At 47.5% G+C, this 27,138-nt stretch overlaps 1 protein-coding gene across 5 annotated transcripts in view; it reads right to left on the reverse strand.

The window, feature by feature from the left end:
• Positions 1-27,138, reverse strand: part of LOC141126902 (uncharacterized) — a 59,460-nt gene that overhangs the window by 6,547 nt on the left and 25,775 nt on the right. For 2 of the 5 annotated variants that reach the window (XR_012241457.1, XM_073612960.1), the window contains one exon: positions 53-150. The exons of 1 other annotated variant lie outside the window; for it this stretch is intronic. Coding sequence is in view for 3 of the 4 variants with exons in the window: in XM_073612960.1 (XP_073469061.1) it covers positions 61-150 (90 nt within the window). In the remaining variant the exon portion in view is untranslated. The remainder of the gene's footprint in view (positions 1-52; positions 151-27,138) is intronic. 2 more of the 5 variants (XM_073612959.1, XM_073612958.1) reach the window with 1 other exon arrangement.

Here is a 27,138-nt window from a genome sequence, read left to right on the forward strand (position 1 = left end):
CCCATCTCACTGCTCACTCATTCGCTGCACATTCACTGCCAGCCGCACTTACCTAATCGGTCACCTTTGACGGTAGAGTTGGCACTCCTGCACAGCTTTGATCTCACAGTTCAGTTCAGGGTTGTTGTCAGTGGCTGAGCTTCTCGTAATCTGCAGGAAATCAGGAACTCTTATTGCTTATGGATACATGTGACAGTATTTACAGCTTCTGATTGGCTCCAATTTTTTTAAAGGACATAAGCTGCGAGGAACAGGATTGCAGCTGTGTAGAATCGTTGGGCTGTTGCCTATGTTGACTTGCTTCTAAAAGTGCTAGTTACCTGGCTGTCTTCCACTTTTCTAAGTCTTTGACTTGGAACAAATATGCAGGTAATAATATCAGGGTAATATAGTTGGAAGACCCGATCTTCAAGTTTGTTATAAGTTTGTGACTCAGACAATGGCCGAGACAGGGGAAGGAGAAACTCTTGCCTCATCTACACTATATTGTCAAAAGTATTGGGATGCCTGCCTTTACACCCACATGAACTTTAATGGTATCCCAGTCTTATGCCCTGTACACACGGTATGTAAAGTGTGCAATCGGAGCTTGTTGTCGGAAATTCCGACCGTGTAGGGGGCTTCATCGGACAGTTTCCATCGGAATTTCCGTCGCACAAAATTTGCGATCTGGTTCTCAGATTTTCTGACTACAAAATCCATTCGCGTAAATTCCGATCGTGTGTACACAATTCTGACGCACAAAGTGCCACGCATGCTGGGAATCAAGCCGAAGAGCCGCACTGGCTATTGAACTTCATTTTTCTCGGCTCGTCGTACGTGTTGTACGTCACCACGTTCTTGATGTTCGGAATTTCTGACAAGATTTGTGCGACCGTGTGTATGCAAGACAAGCTTGAGCCAACATCCGTCGGAAAAAATCCATGGATTTTCTTGTCGGAATGTCCGATCAATGTCCGATCGTGTGTACGCGGCATAAGTCCGTAGGGTTCAATGTTGACTTGGCCCACCCTTTGCAGCTATAACAGTTTCAACTCTTCTGGGAAGGCTGTCCACAAGCTTTAGGTCCCAGAATAGGGTTGCCACCTTTTCTCCAGGCTAAACCCGAACACTTTAGCGATGCACAGGATTTTTTCTCCTGTAGTATACACTATAGGATTGTAAAAGATCTGGGACACCTTTGGGTGCCCCAAGGAGAGTAGAAATGTGGCGCATACAGCACGTCACAGCGTAGAGTGGGTGTGGCCAAATTGTGTTAACAGTGGAAGGGACATTGTTAAAGAAAACAAAAGCGTTCTTGTGTCTCTAAAATAATCTTACTTTGCTTTGCCACAAGTAAGCGTCTCCCAGGCATGTATAAACCTCAGCATAATTATTTAAAAAACAAACAAAACAAAACAAAAACTCTTCTAGTACATATGATTTTGTGTACATTGAAAATAATCAGAGAGCTAACATTTTATCTGACCCGACCTAAGTTAACCACTTCCCACCCGGCCTATAGCAGAATGACGGCCGGGCGGTGGTTCTGTTATCCTGATTGGACGTCATGACACACCGCATCGACGATCATAGTAAGGAGCCTCTGACAGAGGCGTCTTACCACATGATCAGCTGTGACCAGTCACAACTGATCATCGCGTGAACCAGGAAGTGCCTGTAAACGGCTTTCCTCGGTTCGCACTGGCAGGGAGAGCCGATCGGTGGCTCTCCCTGTCAGAGGGGTGGGGTCTGATTAATTAGCACATTGATTATCAGCCCCATCAGATGTGCCACCACAGCTGCCAAAAAGGTGCCCATCACCTGCCAGTCAGTGCCCCCTCAGAAACAGCTGTAGGTGTCCATCAGTGCCCATATCAGTGCCCACCAGAGTGCCAATCAGTGCCCTACAGTAACACCTGTCACATAGTTGCCAACATTGTAAAAAAATTTGCGCGCCGCAAAATGGGCGTGGGTTACGCAAAATAGTGGGCGTGTCTTAAATGGGCATGGCTCAAAGGGGGTGTGGTCAGAGTATGAGATGAATGAGGGATAGAGAGGGAAAGGGGGGGGGAGAGGGATGGAGGGAGAGGGAGGGACGGAGGGACAGCAGCCCCAGATCCTACACAACAGTAGAAATATGTGTATTCTAGAAAGTTTAACAATCAGCAGATAAAGATACTCCAAACACCTGGTGTTAGCACTTCAATCAGCGTGTCACTTGCCACGTCGCCTGCCACCAGCCATCAGTCCTTGCATCAGGTGCCCCCAGCAGAGTCCGTCCTTGCATCAGGTGTCCCAGCAGAGTCCGTCCTTGCATCAGGTGTCCCCAGTAGAGTCCGTCCTTGCATCAGGTGCCCCCAGCAGAGCCCCCCCTACATCAGATGTCCCCAGCGGAGCCCCCCCTCACATCAGATGTCCCCAGCGGAGCCCCCCTCACATCAGGAGTCCCCAGCGGAGCCCCCCTCACATCAGGAGTCCCCAGCGGAGCCCCCCTCACACCAGGAGTCCCCAGCGGAGCCCCCCCTCACATCAGGAGTCCCCAGCGGAGCCCCCTCACATCAGGAGTCCCCAGCGGAGCCCCCTCTCACATCAGGAGTCCCCAGCGGAGCCCCCCTCACATCAGATATCCCCAGCGGAGCCCCCCCTCACATCAGGTGTCCCCAGCGGAGCCCCCTCACATCAGGTGTCCCCAGCGGAGCCCCCCCTCACATCAGGAGTCCCCAGCGGAGCCCCCTCTCACATCAGGAGTCCCCAGCGGAGCCCCATCTCACATCAGGAGTCCCCGGCGGAGCCCCCTCTCACATCTGGAGTCCCCGGGGGAGCCCCCTCTCACATCAGGAGTCCCCAGCGGAGCCCCCCTCACATCAGGAGTCCCAAGCGGAGCCCCCCCTCACATCAGGAGTCCTTAGCGGAGTCCCCCCTCACATCAGGAGTCCCCAGTGGAGCCCCCTCTCACATCAGGAGTCCTCAGCGGAACCCCCCCTCACATCAGGAGTCCCCAGCGGAGCCCCCTCTTACATCAGGAGTCCTCAGCGGAGCCCCCGCCGCAGCAGCTCGGCTTCTATTGAAGCCACCCAGTTCCACTCCACTTCTCGTCTTCACAAAAATGGCGGCCGGCGGAGACATTGTCTCCGCCGGCCGCAGACCTCTAGCGGCGGCGGCGAAAAATCGGGAAAAAGTGAATTTTCGGGACATTCCCCGGGAATTAATAAAATTGGGAAAAGAGTCTAAATCCGGGGAATGTCCCGGGAAATTCGGGACTGTTGGTAAGTATGCTGTCAGTACCTCATCATCAGTGCTGCCCATCAGTGCCGCCTGTCAGTGCCCATCACAGCCGCCTGTCAGTGCTCATCAGTGTCAACTCATCAGTGAAGAAGAAAACAAAATTTTATAACCAAAACGATGAAAAACTTTTTTTTTTTTCAAAAATGTTGGTCTTTTTTAGTTTGTTTAGCAAAAAATAAAAACCCCAGTGGTGATCAAATACCACCAAAAGAAAGCTCTATTTGTGGGAAGAAAATTGTCCTGGGCAGGAAGGGGGTGAAAGTGCCTGGTATTGAAGTGGTTAAAATAGTCAGGGACTGCTTAGCAACCAGCTACTGTTAAGACAATGGACACTTTGGTGAGAGCATGTAATGTTCAATATAGTGCAATGTGACATAGTGTATAGCAATGCGGTACAATGTATTGGTGTTAGTGCTATATGATGCAGCACATTGTATGGATGTAAATATTGTATGATACAATACAATGCTTAGGTATGAGTACTATGTGAAGCGACACGCTGTACTGTCACAATTTACACCGATGTGATGCGTTGCAAGCGTGCTTGCGCTGCATGGAGTGGCTGACTGCAGAAATACACCGGCACTACCACATATAGCTGTCATATCGCTTGCATACCTCCCAACATTTTGAGATGGGAATGAGGGACACCTACCAGCAAATGTATGTAGGCATAGGGCACGCCCCCTGCCACACCCCCTTAAAGGAGAATTAACCCAAGAAAGGTTAATTAAAACTACAAGGGCTTTTTTTTACCACTACTATTCCTTTATATTGGCTTTTAACATGTACAAATGCAGCAATTTAGAATTTGGAAGAAAGGTTTAGCACTGGGAAACACTTTTTGAAAGATAAAAAGTGCATTTTTTATACAACTATATGGATCAGACCAAAATGAGGGGGGGGGGTGAAGAGGGACAGAGGGACATTGCTCCAAATCAGGGGCAGTCCCTAAAAATCAGGGACAGTTGGGAGCTATGCACTTGTGAACTCCTATAGAGAACTTGCAATAAAAGGCAGAAGATGAGTAAACTTCATAAAATAATCAATGCAGAGATCTGGGCTATGACCTCATACAGCCCCCCATATGAAAGGTCACAGCTCAGACTATACTAAGGACAAGTCAGGGGAAGTGTGGGCAGAGGAGACCTGGACAGTGACAGCAGAGGACAGCCCAGAGACAACCCCCCCACCCCCCCATGAGGACACATGTCTGTGCTACTCCACACCCCCCGTTCGGTTCGCACCAGAACTTGCGAACTACCACATATAGCTGTCATATCGCTTGCATACCACCCAACATTTTGAGATGGGAATGAGGGACACCTACCAGCAAATGTATGTAGGCATAGGGCACGCCCCCTGCCACACCCCCTTAAAGGAGAATTAACCCAAAAAAGGTTAATTAAAACTACAAGGGCTTTTTTTTACCACTACTATTCCTTTATATTGGCTTTTAACATGTACAAATGCAGCAATTTAGAATTTGGAAGAAAGGTTTAGCACTGGGAAACACTTTTTGAAAGATAAAAAGTGCATTTTTTATACAACTATATGGATCAGACCAAAATGAGGGGGGGGGGGAAGAGGGACAGAGGGACATTGCTCCAAATCAGGGGCAGTCCCTAAAAATCAGGGACAGTTGGGAGCTATGCACTTGTGAACTCCTATAGAGAACTTGCAATAAAAGGCAGAAGATGAGTAAACTTCATAAAATAATCAATGCAGAGATCTGGGCTATGACCTCATACAGCCCCCCATATGAAAGGTCACAGCTCAGAAATAGAAATGTGATATACGACAGGTATCACCCAAGAAAGGGTCTACAATAAGTAGGCGGCTATAGGCGCGTGGTTAGCCAGAATGCACCCGGGGGGGCAATCAGAGGAACCATCATCTCATATGTAAATCCAATCAGACCAATAGTCCTACAGCAGGCATGTCCAAAGTCCAGCCCGCGGGCCGCGACCTGGTTTTACGCAACCTGGCAGGCCGCAGGAAAAGAGGGGGGGATGAGAGAGCGCCCCTCCTCCTGAACCATACCAGACCACATGCCCTCAACATTGGGAGTGTGCTTTGGGGTAGCCAACATGGGGACAAGGGCCTCATCCCCACAACCCTTGCCCGGTGGCAAAAGTACCCCTACCATTTCACAAAAAAACTGTTAAAAATGACAAGAGACAGTTTTTGACAATTCCTTTATTTAAATGCTTCTTCTATCTTCCTTGATGGCATGGAGGGAGGCTCCTGCTGTGTGACGCTCCTCCTCTTCTGGCAGTTCTTAAATAATGGGGGGCGGAGCCACCCAGTGACCCCACCCCCTATGACGCACAGGGACTTGACAGGACTTCCCTGTGGCATTCCCAGTGATGTCAGAAGGGGGCGGGGTTACGTAACGGGTGACCCCGCTCCCCTCTGGCGTCACGGGGAATGCCACAGGGAAGTCCCCGTCAAGTCCCCGTGCGTCAGAGGGGGGCGGGGTCACCGGTGGCCCCCCCCGTTATTTAAGGACCGTCAAAAGAGGAGAAGCGTCACACAGCTGGAGCCTCCCTCCATGCCATCATGGATGCGGAGCGGCCCAAGGAGAAGAAGGGAAGAAGATGCCGTGGATGAAGATGCAGGACGAGAACACCGGAGGAAGAACCAGAAGAAGAAGATGGAGGAAGAAACCGAAGGAAGATAGAAGATAGAAGAAAGAAGCATTTAAATAAAGGAATTGTCAAAAATTCCGCAGACCCACACAACCACCAGGCAAGGGTTGTGGGGATGAGGCCCTTGTCCCCATCAACATGGGGACAAGGTGTTTTGGGGGGCTACCCCAAAGCACCCTCCCAATGTTGAGGGCATGTGGCCTGGTACGGTTCAGGAGGGGGGGCGCTCTCTTGTCCCCCCTCTTTTTCTGCGGCCTGCCAGGTTGCGTGCTCGGATAAGGGTCTGGTATGGATTTTTGGGGGGACCCCACGCCATTTTTTTTTACATTTTGGCACGGGGTTCCCCTTAAAATCCATACCAGACCTGAAGGGTCTGGTATAGATTTTGAGGGGGGACGCCACGCCATTTTTTTTTTAAATTTTGGCCGGGGTTCCCCTTAATATCCATACCAGACCTGAAGGGCCTGGTATGGAATTTAGGGGGACCCCCACGTCATTTTTTTTTTTTTAATTTTCGTTCGGGGTTACCCTGTGGGGAATTTCCATGCCGTTTTTATCAATGAACTTTTATGTGTATTGTCGGACCGGCAAAAGTTCGGGCGGATACCAGTCTGCACATCGGCGCCACGGTCCCTACGTCATACGCGGGACGTTGCCTCTGACGTCACCGCGCTGACGCTTGGAGCGTCACCTGCATGACTCACCAACTGGGGTTTTTGCACACTAGCTGCTTCCATCTTGCTGTTTGTGCTTGACCTGTAGCATCAGGTAAGTCTTTGGAGAATGGGTTCATTTTTCCTGTCATGCCCCTGCCTTGCTTTACTGCACACCCCGTTTTGTACATTAGTCACATTTTATTCTCAACACTCCCCTTTTAATTACCTACACCTATTTAGATCTGCACCAGCCACCCCTTTAATTTTATCTGTTCACTACACAATTTCCATTATATTACTTATCAACACCTTACATAAGGGTATCTTGGGGTACATTATTTATTTATTACTTACTATTACGAATTTATTTCAAATCACAAATATTTACAATCTGTAACCAATATTCTGTTCCCAGATATCCCTTCCTTCTGACAAGTTCTCCATTATCACTGCTGTCACGTGGACATCACCCCACTATCCAGACACTGCTATTCCATCACCCGTTGCCATTTAGACATAATATGCTGCCTCAGCTCCCGTGCCGGGGTTTGTTGCCTCTGGCTCACTCCGTACCGTCTGTCATGCGCCACACTCAGTGCCAGGGTTGGTAAGTGTGTGTCTTTGGGCCAACTATTTTTGAACATTTTTTCCACTCCTCTTTATTAAGATAGGAGGTTTATTATATGTATATATTTTAAAGGATCGCATTGCATCAGCTCCTGATGAGTGGAGAAAACCATCCACGAAACGCGTCGAGATACACTTGATGCTTCAATCTTAACTACTTGCACTTTGATGATGTTATCATTATTTTATCAATACCAATATCAGTATTACGTTATTCTAATACCAGGTCCCGGGCACACCATCTCTGGTACCTATTATGAGTACTATCATTTACTATGCGATTAGAATTCCAGCTACCGGGCATGCCACAGGTGGCACCCTAGGCCATTGTTGTCCTGTACCAATTTTACTCCAACTACCATCTACCTAGCATGATTATATATCCATTGCATGTATTTTTCCACCTATATGCTTCATTTTTTGTATTAACTATATATGTGTGTATATGTATGAAATCCCTGTACTATATCTACTATGATTATTAAATTTATATTTTCTAAACCCTCCGCATTCCAACCGCTTCATTTTAAAGTCCCAACTCCCTTTTGCATATATTGTCGGACCGGCAATTCATTAATAGCCGCGAGTAGTTTTAAATGACTTTTTTTCCTTTGAAATGTCATTTTGCTGTCAGACTGTTCTAAACACGTGAAACATGCGCCCCTTTACAGGCATACTATAGACACCCCCCAGGTACGAAATTTAAAGGAATATTACACTTTTATTGTTTCACTTTCAGCATTATTAAAATCACTGCTCCCGAAAAAACGGTCGTTTTAAAACTTTTTTTTGCATTGATCCATGTCCCCTGGGGCAGGATCCAGGTCCCCAAACACTTTTTATGACAATAACTTGCATATAAGCCTTTAAAATTAGCACTTTTGATTTCTCCCATAGACTTTTAAAGGGTGTTCCGCGGCTCTTGAAATTGCCGCAAACAACCCAAATTGTTCGCTGTTCGGCGAACAGCCAATGTTGGAGTCGAACATGAGTTTGACTCGAACTCGAAGCTCATCCCTACTCCTGACACCTGGAGAGCTTTGAATAATGAAGAGACCCTCCTCCACCCCAGGGACACTATGCACTGTCTGACTAATAGACACACAGGGCTATACACTATGGAGATACACTATATATAGTTACATAGTGACATAGTAGGTGAGGTTGAAAAAAAACACAAGTCCATCAAGTCCAACCTATGTGTGTGATTATGTGTCAGTATTACATTATATATCCCTGTATGTTGCGGTCATTCAGGTGCTTATCTAATAGTTTCTTGAAGCTATCAATGCTCCCCGCTGAGACCACCGCTTGTGGAAGGGAATTCCACATCCTTGCCGCTCTTACAGTAAAGAACCCTCTACGTAGTTTAAGGTTAAACCTCTTTTCTTCTAATTTTAATGAGTGGCCACGAGTCTTGTTAAACTCTCTTCTGCGAAAAAGTTTTATCCCTATTGTGGGGTCACCAGTACGGTATTTGTAAATTGAAATCATATCCCCTCTCAAGCGTCTCTTCTCCAGAGAGAATAAGTTCAGTGCTCGCAACCTTTCCTCATAACTAAGATCCTCCAGACCCTTTATTAGCTTTGTTGCCCTTCTTTGTACTCGCTCCATTTCCAGTACATCCTTCCCGAGGACTGGTGCCCAGAACTGGACAGCATACTCCAGGTGCGGCCGGACCAGAGTCTTGTAGAGCGGGAGAATTATCGTTTTATCTCTGGAGTTGATCCCCCTTTTAATGCATGCCAATATTCTGTTTGCTTTGTTAGCAGCAGCTTGGCATTGCATGCCATTGCTGAGCCTATCATCTACTAGGACCCCCAGGTCCTTTTCCATCCTAGATTCCCCCAGAGGTTCTCCCCCCAGTGTATAGATTGCATTCATATTTTTGCCACCCAAATGCATTATTTTACATTTTTCTACATTGAACCTCATTTGCCATGTAGTCGCCCACCCCATTAATTTGTTCAAGTCTTTTTGCAAGGTTTCCACATCCTGCGGAGAAGTTATTGCCCTGCTTAGCTTAGTATTGTCTGCAAATACAGAGATTGAACTGTTTATCCCATCCTCCAGATCGTTTATGAACAAATTAAATAGGATTGGTCCCAGCACAGAACCTTGGGGAACCCCACTACCCACCCCTGACCATTCCGAGTACTCCCCATTTATCACCACCCTCTGAACTCGTCCATGTAGCCAGTTTTCAATCCATGTACTCACCCTATGGTCCATGCCAACGGACCTTATTTTGCACAGTAAACGTTTATGGGGAACTGTGTCAAATGCTTTTGCAAAATCCAGATACACCACGTCTACGGGCCTTCCTTTATCTAGATGGCAACTTATCAGATGATCTCTCCCCTACCTCCAGAGCTGATCCAGCATGACGTCTGCATTACTGAGAAAGAAGAGTGTAACCTGAGCCGGCTGGAGGTGTCCCCATCCCCAACTCAAAACCGGACACAGGATTCAAATCCCTACTGTCCGGGTCAAAACTGGACAGATGGCAATCCTAACCCAGAAGCTAGGGGTAATCACTGTAGTATTGGTGCCTTCTTCAAGGATTTCCAGCTTTCATGTGGATCCCACAGGTATGATATATACACTATATTACCAAAATTATTGGGAGGCCTGTCTTTTCACGCACATGAGCTTTAATGGCATCCCAGTCTTAGTCCGTAGGGTTCAATATTGAGTTGGCCCACCCTTTGCAGCTATAACAGCTTCAACTCTTCTGGGAAGGCTGTCCACAAGGTTTTTTTTTTCTTTTTTTTAAATTCTTTTTATTTATTTCAGAAAAAAGAAAGGTTACATAACAGAGCCTCTGGGCATTCCCCAGCTCAAGATGCATAAAAACATTAGGCAAGGCATTTCATACCTTAACTACCGGCCCAAAACTAGTTAAACAACAAAAAAACCCCATAGCTTGCTGCCAAAAATAACAGGATAAGTGTAATGCTCAGCAATTTAAATAGAAATGTGATATATGACAGGTATCACCCAAGAAAGGGTCTACAATAAGTGGGCGGCTATAGGCGCGTGCTTAGCCAGAATGCACCCCGGGGGGGGGGGGGGGGGCAATCAGAGGAACCATCATCTCATATGTAAATCAAATCAGACCAATAGTCCTACAGCAGGCATGTCCAAAGTCCACGACCTGGTTTTATGCGGCCCCCACTTGCAGTTTGCTTGTATCACTATTGTGGCCCCCACAGGGTATGGATGTGCCCTGTTCCTGAGTGCCTCTCACTGATAAGCTGGGGTGTGTTGCTGGGGCGTGTTCCAAAGCCCGTTGGTAAGATGACAGCGCGCCGCACCAATAACAGACATTAGGTCATTTCCACCACTGCAGAGCTCTCAGTGACTCAGTGCCTGTGATTGGCGGCGGTGATTGGCGGCGGTGATTGGCGGCGGCGCTGCGCGCTGTCAGCATCCTAGCGGGCTCGGGCACATCGACTTGTGAACATGCCCGACGTCATCCCTGTAAGTATCAGTGAGAGGCGCTCAGGGATTTCTCAGGGGACAAGATAAGTAACGTTCTAAGTTATATAAAGAGAGTATATATAAAAAACCAAGCTCATTCTTGTGGGGGCAAGAGAGAAATATAAAAAAAAGCTCATCCTTGTGGGGGCAAAAGAGAAGTATAAAAAAAGCTCATCCTTGTGGGGGCAAGAGAGAAGTATAAAAAAAAGCTCATCCTTGTGGGGGCAAGAGAGAAATATAAAAAACAGCTCATCCTTGCCCTGATCGGAGCCTGGGGCCACAGAAGAGATAAGGGCAAATTACAAGTGGGGCCCAGAGAGACTAAAAAAAAAAAAGATTAGAATGAGTTTATGAATAGGGGTAGGTGGCGCTACCTGTATTGGATACCTAATTGAATATATGATCTCTACTGGGTGCCCAAATGTGCACTCTAAAAATAAATAAAACAAATTGCATATTAAATATGTGCCAATATTGGTTAATGTGCCGTCCTAGTGTAAGCAAACAGCTAAATCCTTATTGTGTGAAAAGGTGTGATTACACCCACCCCCCTATGTAAGTCACCTTACATAGATTACTTGGATTTGGTGGAAATATATGGAACTCTGCAAGCTGGGACTTTCATTAATAGATAATAGATTTTTGATTATTTGATTTTTTGATTTTTTTGACTTTCTGACTGTTTGATTTACTCATTTTTTCACGTTTTTTCCTTTTAACACATATTTTTGCACATCCAATGTGGTTCTAAATAATCAATTTCACATTCTTCTAGGTGTATTAAGGTTTTATAACGCTGATGAACTGTGTATAGGCTATATTTAGCTGCCCAGCTGTTTGCTGGGGGACAAACTGGTAACACTTATATCAGGTGTTATAATAATAATAATTGGTAATTGATTGATGGTTAATGATCACATTAGTTTAAAAGAGGATTTTTACTCACGTATTCATTGAACCCCTCTAGCACACCTATAGGGGGGTGGGTGTAATCACACCTTTTCACACAATAAGGATTTAGCTGTTTGCTTACACTAGGACGGCACATTAACCAATATTGGCACATATTTAATATGCAATTTGTTTTATTTATTTTTAGAGTGCACATTTGGGCACCCAGTAGAGATCATATATTCAATTAGGTATCCAATACAGGTAGCGCCACCTACCCCTATTCATAAACTCATTCTAATCTAATCCACCCTTTTGAGGGTGTTTTTAAAAAAGGGGGGGCTGCAAGCCTGGGTCCGTGAGCGCGGAAACCTTTCTCTATTACTAAAAAAAAAAAAGGCTCATCCTTGCCCTGATCCAGTGTTTCTCAACCTTTTTCCAGTCGGGGCACCCTTAAAAAGTATTTTCAGTCTTGAGGCACCCCAGTCCAAGGCTTTGTTCACGTTACTGTGTGTCGCGGAACATGCGCAAAATCGCACTCGTTCCTGACACACAGACAAATGCTCTGCTCTTTAGGGGTGCCATTAAATCTTAATGGTACCTTACACATTAGAAAATGTGGGGTGCTTTTGGTGCAGTGCAATTTAAAAAAAAAAAAAGGTCGGGATTTCCTTCCCTGAATTTTTGTGGTTAGGGAAGCTTATTGAAATGAATGGGCTGCACTACACGCATCATGCAGCAACACAGATGTGAACCAAGGGCTTGTTCACATGTCGGGTTGAAGGGGTGGTAAAAGCACATGGTTAAGCTGTTTTTACCACCCCCAAATTCTTCCCCTTTAGCTGCAGAGACAACAGCTGGGGGTGTACACATGTTGTGGCTGCAGCTGGAGGTATACCCAGGGTGAATGGGGCTGAACTGCAACTACCCTGCAACTGTGTACATTGCACGGTTGCGGTGTAGTGATGCTGCATTAAAACAGGTGGTGAGGAGGCAACATAATGCCTCTTTACCGCCTGTCAAATGCCTCTGAAAAGCGATCTGCGCATAGGTTGCTTTTCAGAGGAGAAGCAGTCCTTGCTGCTATCACAAACAAGACCTACAAAAGCAGTTCTGATGGTACAGGAATGAGGGGTGGGTGGAGTGTCAGGATTAAAAGTAACATACGCACACACACATATACAGACACATACACGTGCACACACGCATACAGACACATACATACAGACACTTGTACATACGCACATGCAGACACGTGCACACACACATGCAGACACATGCACACACACATACAGACACATGCACACACACATGTACAAACACACATACAGACACACACACATACAGACACATGCACACACACACACACATGCAGACACACATACAGACACATGCACACACACACATGTACAAACACACATACAGACACACATACAGACAGACACTCACATACATGCGCACACACACACATGAACAAACACACATACAGACGTACACACACACATACAGACAGACACTCACATGCTCACGCACATACAGACACATGCACACACATACCAGACACATGCACACACACATAGAGACACATGCACACATACACACACACATACAGACACATGCGCACACATACCAGACACATGCACACATACACACACACACACACATACAGACACATGCACACACATGCCAGACACATGCACACATACACACACACACACATACAGACACATGCACACACATACCAGACACATGCACACATACACACACACACACACATACAGACACATGCACACACATGCCAGACACATGCACACACATACCAGACACATGCACAGACACATACAGACACATGCACACACACATACATACACACATACACACACACACATGTACAAACACACATACAGACACATGTACACACATGCACACACACACAGACACATATATAAAGCCCTTTTAAAACGAATCTAGCTTCTAGCACAGTACCTTTCCAGTTTCCTCATTCAGCCAGGTACTGCACTGTAGGGGGAAGCAGAGAGCAGAGCACACTCCCCTGCACTTTACTTTCACTTTGCTGATGGTTGACGGAGCTTCTCACAGTGCCGATGTACAGCTCGGCAGGGGATCGGGAGATCGGGCTCATCTGACAGCCCTTCTCTCCCCTGATCCCGCGGCACACCTGAGAACCTCTGACGGCACACCAGTGTGCCACGGCACACTGGTTGAGAAAGGCTGCCCTGATCGGAGCCTGGGGGCCACAAAAGTGATAAAGGGCAGATTTCTCAGGGGGTAAAGAAGAGGAAATATATGTATCCAAATAACTTATCCTCAGACTCTTCACCACACACAATCACAAAAGGTAGGAGAATACTTGTTGGGCAGTGCATTAGTGTATCGGACGAACACACTTAGACCAAAACCTCTGGCAATTTCTAAAATGGAGACTGTAAACAAGAGAAGGAAAGTTGACAGTGAGGGCCGCCGCTTCCAGGACAAGTGGAAAGTGGAATATTTCTTCACTGAAATACGGAATCACTGTGTTTGTCTGATATGCCAAGAGACTGTGCCTGTTTATAAGAAATTTAATGTCAAGAGACACTACCAGTCGCGACATAGCACATACGACAAGCTAACAGGGCGCGAACGCAGTGAAAAGTTGAAGCAACTTGAAGCTGTTTTAATGTCACAACAGCGATTTTTCACAAGAGCCCGTGAGTCAAATGAAAATGCCACAAAGGTGAGCTATGAGGTGGCAACGTTAATTGCTAAAAATTGCAAATCTTTTGCTGAGGGTGACTTTATCAAAGAATGCGTTATGAAAATGGTTGAGAATATCTGTCCCGAGAAGAAGCAAGAGTTTGCCAACATTTGCCTGGCTTGAAACACTATAGCAGGGAGAATTGAAGAGATTTCATCAGATATTAAGAGACAGTTGACATCCAAAGGAGTGGATTTTGACTTCTTTTCAATAGCTAGTGATGAAAGCACGGATCTATCTGACACGACTCAGTTGCTGATTTTTATGAGAGGGGTGGACGATGAAATGAATGTGAGCGAAGAGCTACTTGACCTCCAGAGCCTTACTGACCAAACAAGAGGAAAAGATTTCTTTGTTTCTGTTAATTCCGCCATAGACGACATGAAACTGCCTTGGAACAAACTTACCGGGATTATTACTGATGGGTCACCTGCCATGGCTGGTGAACGAAGTGGATTAGCAACCCTAATCTGTAACAAGGTGATCGAAGAAGGAGGCAAAGCTATTAAACTCCATTGTATCATTCATCAACAAGTTCTCTGTGCTAAACATCTCAAATATGACCATGTTATGAAACCGGTGGTAAAGACTTAATTTTATTCGCTCTAAAGTCCTGTGCCACCACCAGTTTAAACAGTTTCGACTGGACATCCAGGCTGAATATGAAGATGTTTTATATCACAACAATGCAAAGATGGCTCAGTCGGGGGTCTGCACTGCAGCGTTTCTACACTCTCAGAAAGGAAATCGGAGAATTCTTGGAAACAAAAGGACAACCGATGCAAGAACTATCTGACCCGATTCGGCTGGCTGATTTGGGGTTTCTAGTTGACATAACAAAGCACCTGAATGTACTGAACACGAGTCTTCAGGGGAAAGATGCAGCGGTGAACCAACTTTATTCACACCTCAAAGCCTTTGGAACAAAGCTGCAACTTTTCATAAGGCAGTCACAAACACAGCTCAACACTATACATTTTTCAGCATTGCAGGAAATAATGAACAGTTTTCCACAGGACAATACCAGTGCGCAAATGAGCAGGTATGCAGCAGACATCACATCTCTGGCTAGGGAGTTTAAACGGCGCTTTCAGGATTTTGCAGCTATTGAAAAGGAGATCAGCCTTTTCTCCTCTCCATTCTCTGTTAGTACCGATAATGCTCCAGATCAGCTGCAGCTCGAGCTCATTGAGCTGCATTGTGACTAGGGATGAGCCGAACACCCCCCGGTTCGGTTCGCACCAGAACCCGCGAACGGACCGAAAGTTCGCACGAACGTTAGAACCCCATTGACGTCTATGGGACTCGAACGTTCGAAATCAAAAGTGCTCATTTTAAAGGCTAATTTGCATGGTATTGTCCTAAAAAGGGTTTGGGGACCCGGGTCCTACCCCAGGGGACATGTATCAATGCAAAAAAAACTTTTAAAAACGGCCGTTTTTTCGGGAGCAGTGATTTTAATGATGCTTAAAGTAAAAAAAAAAAAGTGAAATATTCCTTTAAATATCGTACCTGGGGGGTGTCTATAGTATGCCTGTAAAGTGACGCGTGTTTCCCATGTTTAGAACAGTCCCTGCACCAAATGTCATTTTTAAAGGAAAAAATCTCATTTAAAACTGCTTGCGGGTTTAATGTCATGTCGGGTCATGGCAATATGGATGAAAATCAGTGAGACAAACGGCATGGGTACCCCCCAGTCCATTACCAGTCCCTTTGGGTCTTGTATGGATATTAAGGGGAACCCCGCACCCAAATTAAAATAAGGAAAGGTGTGGGGCCACCAGGCCCTATATACTCTGAACAGCAGTATACAGGCGGTGCAAACAAGACAGGGACTGTAGGTTTGTTGTTAAGTAGAATCTGTTTGTAATTTTGAACATTTTTAACGTGTTTAGCTCCAGCCAAAAAATCTTTTCTAAGCTTTTTGGAAAACATAGGGAAGGGTTATCACCCCTGTGACATTTGTTTTGCTGTCTTTCCTCCTCTTCAGAAGATTTCACCTCACTTTTTTGTCCCAATGAAAAATGTTTTTTGAAAATTTGGGTTTTTTTGTGGAACAAGGATTGGAAAGCATCAGTGGAAAGGAGAACTTGTTTTCCCATATTAACTCTTACAGGAGAGAATTTCCCTTCCTAGGGGTAGATTTCATCTCACTTCCTGTTGTCTCCTTCCGTTTGCAAGTAGGAGTCGTTTGTAAGTTAGATGTTTGAAAGTAGGGTCCTGCCCTATATACTCAGCAGAAATTTGGGCCTTAGGTGTTGCTGTGGCCACAACACTGTAAGCCCTCACAGGGCCCTGCTGTGAAATATTAGATCAAGAATTGTAATTACATGCCCCTGTTGAACAGCAGCTGAAAAATTAGGCCTTAGGCACTGGTGCTGGTGCCACAACACTGCAACCCCTCACAGACACTCTAGTTGGAACGCAGGAACGAGCCCTGCTGCAAATTATTGCTTCAAAAATTGTAATTACACGCCCCTGTTAGACAGGGGCAGAAAAATTGGGCCTTAGGCACTGGTGCTGGTGCCACAACACTGCAACCCCTCACAGACACTCTAGTTGGAACGCAGGAACGAGCCCTGCTGCAAATGATTGCTTCAAAAATTGTAATTACACGCCCCTGTTAGACAGGGGCAGAAAAATTGGGCCTTAGGCACTGGTGCTGGTGCCACAACACTGCAACCCCTCACAGACACTCTAGTTGGAACGCAGGAACGAGCCCTACTGCAAAGTATTGCATCAAAAATTGTAATTACACGCCCCTGTTAGACAGGGGCAGAAAAATTGGGCCTTAGGCACTGGTGCTGGTGCCACAACACTGCAACCCCTCACAGACACTCTAGTTGGAATGCAGGAACGAGCCCTGCTGCAAAGTATTACATCAAAAATTGTAATTACACGCCCCTGTTAAACAGGGGCTGAAAAATTGTGCCTTAGGCACTGGTGGTGGCGCCCAGAACCAAAAATGTTCTTACAAGCTATCAGCGTGATGATTGAGGAGGAAGAGGATAATTACTCAGGGATAGTCACTCAGCATCAGCATAGGCAGTCTTTGAAGGGATCTGAGATTTCAAAAAAAATTATTCGGTTACATCAGCATCAGGTGCTTGGTAGCTGGTGGTGATCCAAGACTCATTCATTTTTATGAAGGTCAGCCGATCGACCGAGTCGGTGGACAGACGCACCCTGTGATCGGTTACCACGCCTCCAGCAGCACTGAATGTGCGTTCCGAAAGAACGCTGGATGCAGGACAGGCCAGTAGCTCAATTGCATACTGTGCAAGCTCTGGCCAGTGATCCATCCTCAAGACCCAGTAACCCAGAGGATTTTCGGTGGGAAAGGTGTCCAAGTCTGATCTTGCCCCTAGGTATTCCTGCACCATGTAAAACAGACGCTGGCGATGGTTGCTGGAACCGATCATACCTTGGGGCTGCGGACCAAAAAATTGTCTGAACGCATCGGTCAGACGGCCACCTTCTCCACCGCTCCTTCTTTGACTGACCGAAGCCTCAGCAACACGTTGTCCAGAAACAGGAGTTTGTAACCTCCCAGTCTCTGGGAACGCGTTGCACAGACCTTTCTGCAAGGCCTCCCGAAGATGTTTCATCCTCTGCTCCCTCTGCGATGGCAAGATAAGGTCCGCAACCTTACCCTTGTAACGTGGATCAAGGAGGGTTGCCAGCCAGTATTGGTCCTTCTCCTTGATACCACGAATACGAGGATCCTTACGCAGGCTTTGCAGGATCAGGGAGGCCATGCAGCGTAGGTTTGCTGAGGCATTCGGTCCGGAGTCCTCTGGGTCACTAAGAACGACATGGTCCGCAGCCACCTCCTCCCAGCCACGTACAAGTCCATGTGTTTCTTGGGACTGATCCCTTAAAGACTGCTGCTGATGCTGAGTGCCAGGCTCCACCTCCATACTGACACAATCTTCCTCCTCCTCCTCTTCCTCCTCGTCCTCTTCCTGTGTGATCGGCGGGCACGCAGGAACACTGTCTGGATAAAGGGGGCCTTGAGAGCTAAGGAAGTCCTCCTCTTCCTGCCTCTGTTCTGCCTCAAGTGCCCTGTCCATTATTCCACGCAGCGTGTGCTCCAACAGGTGGACAAGGGGGACAGTGTCACTGATGCATGCACTGTCACTGCTCACCATCCTCGTGGCCTCCTCGAATGGTGACAGGACAGTGCATGCATCCCTGATCATGGCCCACTGGCGTGGGGAAAAAAAACCAAGCTCCCCTGACCCTGTCCTGGTGCCATAGTCGCACAGGTACTCATTGATGGCCCTCTGCTGCGTGTGCAGCCGCTGCAGCATGGCCAACGTTGAGTTCCACCTGGTGGGCATGTCACAGATTAGGCGGTTCTTGGGCAGGTTAAACTCCTTTTGGAGGTCCGTCAGCCGAGCACTGGCATTATATGACCGGCGGAAATGCACACAGACTTTCCTGGCCTGCCTCAGGACATCCTGTAAGCCCGGGTACCTGCCCAAGAACCGCTGCACCACCAAGTTAAGGACGTGAGCCAAACAGGGCACATGGGTCATTTGTCCCTGTCGGAGGGCAGAGAGGAGGTTGGTGCCATTGTCGCAAACCACCATTCCTGCCTTAAGTTGGCGTGGCGTCAACCACCTCTGAACCTGCCCCTGCAGAGCTGACAGAACCTCTGCCCCAGTGTGGCTCCTGTCCCCCAAGCACACCAGCTCAAGCACCGCATGGCATCTTTTGGCCTGCGTACTTGCGTAGCCCCTTGAACGCCTACGGAGCACCGCTGGTTCCGAGGAAGAGGCCATGGAGGAAGAAGAAGAGGAGGGGGTGGAGGAGAGAGGTGTGTCACAATCAGCATTTTGGAGGCGTGGTGGCGGAACAACCTCCAACACTACTGCACCTTGTCCTGCATCCTTCCCAGCTGCCAGCAGAGTCACCCAATGCGCCGTGAAACTTAGGTAACGTCCCTGTCCATGCCTGCTGGACCATGAGTCAGCGGTAATATGCACCTTACCGCTGACCGCCCTGTCCAGCGAGGCATGGACATTGCCTTCCACATGCCGGTAGAGAGCCGGAATCGCCTTCCGTGAGAAAAAGTGGCGTTTGGGTACCTGCCACTGAGGAACCGCACATTCCACAAACTCACGGAAGGGGGCAGAGTCTACCAACTGAAAAGGCAGCAGTTGAAGTGCTAGCAATTTTGCCAAGCTAGCATTCAACCGCTGGGCATGTGGATGGCTGGGAGCAAACTTCTTTCGGCGGTGCAGCAGCTGGGGCAGGGAAATTTGCCTGGTACAATCTGACGTCGGTGTACCAAAAGCAGATTGCCCACAAGTACTTGGCTGTGACACACCTAATTCTACACCTTCATTCCTCTCACTGTAGGTCTCAGAGAGGACTGAAGGTCTAGTGGGGTTGGAAATCTCAGCTGATGAGGAGCAAGGAGAGATCCTCTTTGTTCTTTGGTGTGGGTCTTTTAGATACGCTTGCCAACGAACTGCATGGCAGGTCAACATATGTCTGGTCAAGCATGTGGTACCCAAGCGGGAGATATTTTGGCCACGCGAGATACGCTTGAGACATATGTTGCAAATAGCAGCGGTGCGATCTGATGCACTCGTCTCAAAAAAGGCCCACACCAAAGAACTTTTTGAATAACGCGCAGAGACTGCAGCGCCCTGCACATGTGGAGCTTTGGGGTGTGATGCAGTCAATGTGCTGCCCTTAGGCTGGCCCCTGGAGGGCATCCTGCCTCGTTGGTGATGTGCTGCCGCCTCCTCCTCCTCCTCCTCCTCCTCCTCCTCCTCCTCCTCCTCCTCCTCTCTCCTATCAGGCACCCACGTTGAGTCAGTGACCTCATCATCCCCTCCCTCCTCATCACTGGAGCAAACCTGGCAGTATGCTGCAGCAGGGGGAGCATGACTGCCAGATTGCTGTCCTTCTTGGGCACCCCCTCTGTCCGCGCTCATGTTACTGCCTTCATCGAGCTCAGTATCGTCATCAGAGCCTTCCAAACGCTGGGCATCCTCCTGGAGCATGTACCCAACACTGTGGTCAAACAGTTCGAGGGAATCCTCATGAGGACATGGTGGAGCTAGGGAAGGAGTCACTGATGACATTGAGCTGAGGGAAGAGGCCGCTGCTTTGCCAGACAAAGCACCCTGGGCATGGGTGAGAGAGGATGAGGAGGATGAGGACGGCTTGGTCATCCACTCGACCAAGTCTTCCGCATGTTGCGGCTCAACATGGCCAGCTGCCGAAAAAAAGGCCAAGCGTGTCCCATGGCCACGTGCTGATGAGGATGCACCGTCTCCACGACCAGCACTAGACACAGAGCCTGCTTGCCCTCTCTTATTGGCTTGTGACTGTCTGCCTCTCCTTCTTGGCCTTCCAGACATACTAATGGCCTGTAGCTGCACTAAGCTGGGATAGAACACCTGTAATTTTCTTCAAGTAGCTTTATATACTGTAACCAGACAAGCCTGCCTGTCAGTAGGAAGATAACAGGAACGGATCTAGCTGAACACTGTGAGCAGGACGCACTGTACTAAATGTAAATAGTCTAGCTGCCTGACCGTGGTACTAATAGGATCAAATAGAACACCTGTAATTTTCTTCAGGTAGCTTTATATACTGTAACCAGACAAGCCTGCCTGTCAGTAGGAAGATAACAGGAACGGATCTAGCTGTACACTGTGAGCAGGACGCACTGTACTAAATGTAAATAGTCTAGCTGCCTGACCGTGGTACTAATAGGATCAAATAGAACACCTGTAATTTTCTTCAGGTAGCTTTATATACTGTAACCAGACAAGCCTGCCTGTCAGTAGGAAGATAACAGGAACGGATCTAGCTGTACACTGTGAGCAGGACGCACTGTACTAAATGTAAATAGTCTAGCTGCCTGACCGTGGTACTAATAGGATCAAATAGAACACCTGTAATTTTCTTCAGGTAGCTTTATATACTGTAACCAGACAAGCCTGCCTGTCAGTAGGAAGATAACAGGAACGGATCTAGCTGAACACTGTGAGCAGGACACACTGTACTAAATGTAAATAGTCTAGCTGCCTGACCGTGGTACTAATAGGATCAAATAGAACACCTGTAATTTTCTTCAGGTAGCTTTATATACTGTAACCAGACAAGCCTGCCTGTCAGTAGGAAGATAACAGGAACGGATCTAGCTGAACACTGTGAGCAGGACACACTGTACTAAATGTAAATAGTCTAGCTGCCTGACCGTGGTACTAATAGGATCAAATAGAACACCTGTAATTTTCTTCAGGTAGCTTTATATACTGTAACCAGACAAGCCTGCCGGTCAGTAGGAATTTAACAGGAACGGATCTAGCTGAACACTGTGAGCAGGACGCACTGCATTAAATGTAAATAGTCTAGATAGAAGATAACAGGAACGGATCTAGCTAAACTGAATACAGTGTATATATATATATGCAACACCTGGGATGCATATATATACACAATACACTGTAAGTGCAGCTAACTGACTGACTGTTCTGCCTAATCTATCTAACTCAAATCAAATGACACTGTCTCTCTCTCTCTCTATCTCTCAGCACACCGGAACACACACTACACAGGGCCGCCGTGCAGGCGGCCTTATATAGTGTGGGGTGTGTACTAAATGCCCTGAGCCGTAATTGGCCAAAGCCACCCTGGCTTTGGCCAATTACAGCTCTCTCTACTGACAGCGCTGTGATTGGCCAAGCATGCGGGTCATAGTGCATGCTTGGCCAATCATCAGCCAGCAATGCACTGCGATGCCGCAGTGAATTATGGGCCGTGACGCGCCACACGAATTTAGCGCGAACGGCCCATAACGTTCGCAATTCGGCGAACGATCGAACAGCCGATGTTCGAGTCGAACATGGGTTCGACTCGAACACGAAGCTCATCCCTAATTGTGACAGCGAGTTACGCAGTCGTCACCAACAGCTCTCTCTTGTGAACTTTTACCGCCAACTGGATAAGAGCCGGTTTCAAGAGATTCGAACATTGGCTAAGAAAATGCTGAGTTTGTTTGGCTCAACATATATGTGTGAGAAGACATTCTCTGCTATGAACTTTAACAAGAACCGCGCGAGGACAAGACTAATGCCGCGTACACACGGTCGGACTTTCCGGCATACTTGGTCCGGCGGACCAGAGTGTGCCGGACAATCCGCCCGTGTGTAGGCTCCGGCGGACTTTTCCGGCGGACTTTTTCCCAAAAGCCCGCCGGACCTAGATTTGAAACAAGTTTTAAATCTTTCCGTCCGACTCAGTTTCGGGCGGAAAGTCCGCTCGTCTGTGTATCTGGTCCGACGGAAAGCCCGCTCGTGTCCAACGGACCAGATACGATGCGAGGGCAGAGTATTGCATTTCGCGCTCGCTGCAATACGAAAAACAAATTTTCCTATTGCGGCGAGCGCGGGGCATACCAGGCCCTTAGGTCTAGTATGGATTATAAGGGGAACCCCCTACGCCGAAAAAAGGCGTGGGGTCCCGCCTAAAATCCATACCAGACCCCGATCCGAGCATGCAGCCTGGCCGGTCAGGAAAGGGGGTGGGGACGAGCGAGCGCCCCCCCCTCCTGAACCATACCAGGCCGCATGCCCTCAACATGGGGGGTGGGTGCTTTGGGGGACAAGGGCCTCTTCCCGACAACCCTGGCCGTTGGTTGTCGGGGTCTGCGGGCGGGGGGCTTATCGGATTCCGGGAGCCCCCTATAATAAGAGGGCCCCCAGATCCCGGCCCCCCACCCTATGTGAATGAGTATGGGGTACATGGTACCCTTACCCATTCACCCAGGGAAAAAGTGTAAATAATAAAACACTACACAGGTTTTTAAAATATTTTATTAAACAGCTCCGGGGGGGGATCTTCCTCCGGTTTCGGGGGTCTTCTTCCGGCTTCGGGGGTCCCTCCGGTTCATTTTCCCCCGGCGTCCGGTTGGTTCTTCTCCGCTCTCTTCTCCCGGTGTTCTAGTTCTTCAGCCAGGTCCTCCGCTGTGTTCAGGTAGCTCTCTTGCCAGCGGAGGTCCGGACTTCTGGGCTTCTTGTCTTCTGGGCTTCTCTTCTCTTCTCCAGATGTTGACACGACGCTCTCTCCGGCTGGACTGCTCTCTGAGGGCTGCGTTGTGACTTATATAGGCGGAGACCCCGCCCCCTTTTGATGTCACAGTCCCTGGGCATGCTGGGACTGTGACGTTTTAGGGGGCGTGGTCACTGGGTGATGTTGACCACGCCCCCTAAAACGTCATAGTCCCAGCATGCCCAGGGTTGTCGGAAAGAGGCCCTTGTCCTCATCAACATGGGGACAAGGTGCTTTGGGGTGGGGGGGCCCCGCAGGGCGCCCCCCTCCCCCAAAGCACCCACCCCCCATGTTGAGGGCATGCGGCCTGGTATGATTCAGGAGGGGGGGGCGCTCGCTCGTCCCCACCCTTTCCTGACCGGCCAGGCTGCGTGCTCGGATCGGGGTCTGGTATGGATTTTAGGGGGGACCCCACGCCGTTTTTTCGGCGTAGGGGGTTCCCCTTATAATCTATACCAGACCTAAGGGCCTGGTATGCCCCACGACGGGGCTCGCAAGGTGTCAACCTCGCCGATAAAAGCGGCAAGATTGACATCCTTTTCTAGTCCCGTCGCACCTGAGTCACGTTCAAAATGAACGGACTTGTCCGTGTGTGGGCAAGTCCGTTCATTCTGAAAGTCCGCCGTAACTCCGGCCAAAGTCCGTCGGAAAGACGGGTGGGCTTAGCCCGCCGCAATAGTCCGGTCGTGTGTGGGCAAGTCCGCCCGTTTTAAAGTCCGGCGCACCTGGCGGACAAAGTCCGGCAAAAAGTGTGCCGGACCAAGTAGGACAGAAAGTCCGACCGTGTGTACGCGGCATAAGTGACTTTCACCTGCGGGACATTTTGCACATCAAAACCACTGTCTTTGACCCTGACCTAGCCTATGTGCTGCAGTCCAGATCTCAGTTTTACCCTTCACATTAGTGGAGGCAAGTTTTTTTTTTCAATTGGGATGAATATATTATAAAATCTCAGTTAATGTCAGCTGGTCTAAATCAGTTATAAATATATTTGAACACAAGATGTATACTTGGTATTATGTTCCTGTTCAAATTTTTTTAACTTAAAAGTTGACAACCTTTATTATAATATGTAATGTACTTTACAATGTTCCTGACATATATTTCAGCTTATTGGATTTTTTTTCTTCTGGCCTTCAGATATGAAAGGCAGAGTGATTTAACACCTGTTTAGATTTGTTATCCATGTGACGAAATGAAAAGTATACCGTTTGCAATAAACTTTGCATAAAATATTTAATTTGCATTTCATTTTAATGGTTCAAGGAAAGTCAGGCAAAATGGTCGGCCCTCAGGCATGTTCACTGCATGAAATCTGGCCCTCTTTGAAAAAAGTTTGGACACCCCTGCTTTATGCACTGGTGCACAGTCATGTTGAAACAGGAAGGGGCCATTCCCAAACTGTTCCCACAAAGTTGCAAGCATGAAATTGTCCAAAATGTCTTGGTATGCTGACACTCCTCCACTTTCCATTTACATTTGAGGACGCCCCACAGATGCTCAATAGGCTTTAGGTCTGGAGACATGCTTGGCCAGTCCATCACCTTTACCCTCAGCTTCTTTAGCAAGGCAGTGGTCATTTTGGAGGTGTGTTTGGAGTCGTTATCCTGTTGGAATACTGCCCTGCGGCCCAGTCTCCAAAGGGAGGGGATTATGCTCTGCTTCAGTATGTCACAGTACATGTTGGCATTCATGGTTCCCTCAATGAACTGTAGCTCCCCAGTGTCGGCAGCACTCATGCAGCCCCAGACCATGACACTCCTACCACCATGCTTGACTGTAGGCAAGACACACTTGTCTTTGTACTCCTCACCTGGTTGCCGCCACACACGCTTGACACCATCTGAACCAAATAAGTTTATCTTGGTCTCCTCAGACCACAGGACATGGTTCCAGTAATCCATGTCCTTAGTGTGTTTGACTTCAGCAAACTGTCTGCAGGCTTTTTTGTACATCATCTTTAAAAGAGGCTTCCTTCTGGGATGACAGCCATGTAGACCAATTTGATGCAGCGTGCGGCGTATGGTCTGAGCACTGACAGGCTGACCCCCCACTCCTTCAACCGCTGCAGCAATGCTGGCAGCACTCATACGTCTATTTCCCAAAGACAACCTCTGGATATGACGCTGAACATGTGCACTCAACTTCTTTGGTCGACCATGGCGAGGTCTGTTCTGAGTGGAACCCGTCCTGTTAAACCGCTGTATGGTCTTGGCCACCGTGCTGCAGCTCAGTTTCAGGGTCTTCGCAATCTTCTTATAGCCTACGCCATCTTTATGTAGAGCAACAATTCTTTTTTTCATATCCTCAGAGAGTTCTTTGCCATGAGGTGCCATGTTGAACTTTCAGTGACCAGTATGAGAGAGTGAGAGCGATAACACCAAATTTAACACACCTGCTCCCCTTTCACACCAGAGACCTTGTAACACTAATGAGTCACATGTCACCGGGGAGGGAAAATGGCTAATTGGGCCCAACTTGGACATTTTCACTTAGGGGTGTACTCACTTTTGTTGCCAGCGGTTTAGACATTAATGGCTGTGTGTTGAGTTATTTTGAGGGGACAGCAAATTTACGCTGTTATACAAGCTGTACACTCACTACTTTACATTGTAGCAAAAATATTTACAAAAATGTGAGGGGTGTACTCACTTTTGTGAGATACTGTATACTGGACAGGAAGGGGTTAACATCTACTGCGAAAAAGTGGTTAAATGTGTGCCTAACAAGTGTTTGTGTGTGTGTGTACTGTGTGCTACTTTTTACTGGGGATCTAGTTGTGCTTAGCGGGGACTGAAAAAAACAACCAGATCCCCTGTCACTGTACACAGCTCTGTGTTATAGCTTTGAATATGCCAACTACACCTACAGCGTTAGGGTACCTTCATCCCAGAAAAGTATTATTTTAGGGACAACGAAGAAAAGGGATTTTAATGGTTCCATGACACATACATTTTTTACATTTATAACACTCATATAGTGCCTTGAAAAAGTATTGATACCCCTTGACATTTACTACATTTTGTCATGTTACACTCAAAATTGTAAATGTGTTTTTATTGGGATTTTATGTGATAGACAAACACAAAGTGGCACATAATTGTGAAGTGGAAGGAAAATGATAAATGGTTTTCAACTTTTTTTACAAATAAATATCCGCATTTGTATTCAGCCCCCTTTACTCTGCTACCCCTAACTAAAATCTAGTGGAACCAATTGCCTTCAGAAGTCACCTAATTAGTAAATAGAGTCCACCTGTGTGTAATTTAATCTCAGTATAAATATAGCTGTTCTATGAAGCCCTCAGAGATTTGCTAGAGTACCTTAGTGAACAAACAGCTTCATGAAGGTCAAGAAACACACCAGACAGGTGAGGGATAAAGTTGTGGAGAAGTTTAAAGCAGGGTTAGGTTATAAAAAAGAAGATCCCAAGCTTTAAACATCTCATGGAGCACTGTTCAATCCATCATCTGAAAATGGAGATTGCAAACCTACCAAGACATGGCCGTCCACCTAAACTGACAGGCCGGGCAAGGAGAGCATTAATCAGAGAAGCAGCCAACAGGCCAATGGTAACTCTGGAGGAGCTGCAGAGATCCACAGCTCAGGTGGGAGAATCTGTCCACAGGACAACTATAAGTCGTGCTCTCCACAAATCTGGCCTTTATGGAAGAGTGGCAAGAAGAAAGCCATTGTTGAAAGAAAGCCATAAGAAGTCCAGTTTGCA

The sequence above is a fragment of the Aquarana catesbeiana genome, linkage group LG02 (assembly GCF_042186555.1).
Source record: "Aquarana catesbeiana isolate 2022-GZ linkage group LG02, ASM4218655v1, whole genome shotgun sequence".
NCBI classification, from domain to species: domain Eukaryota; kingdom Metazoa; phylum Chordata; class Amphibia; order Anura; family Ranidae; genus Aquarana; species Aquarana catesbeiana.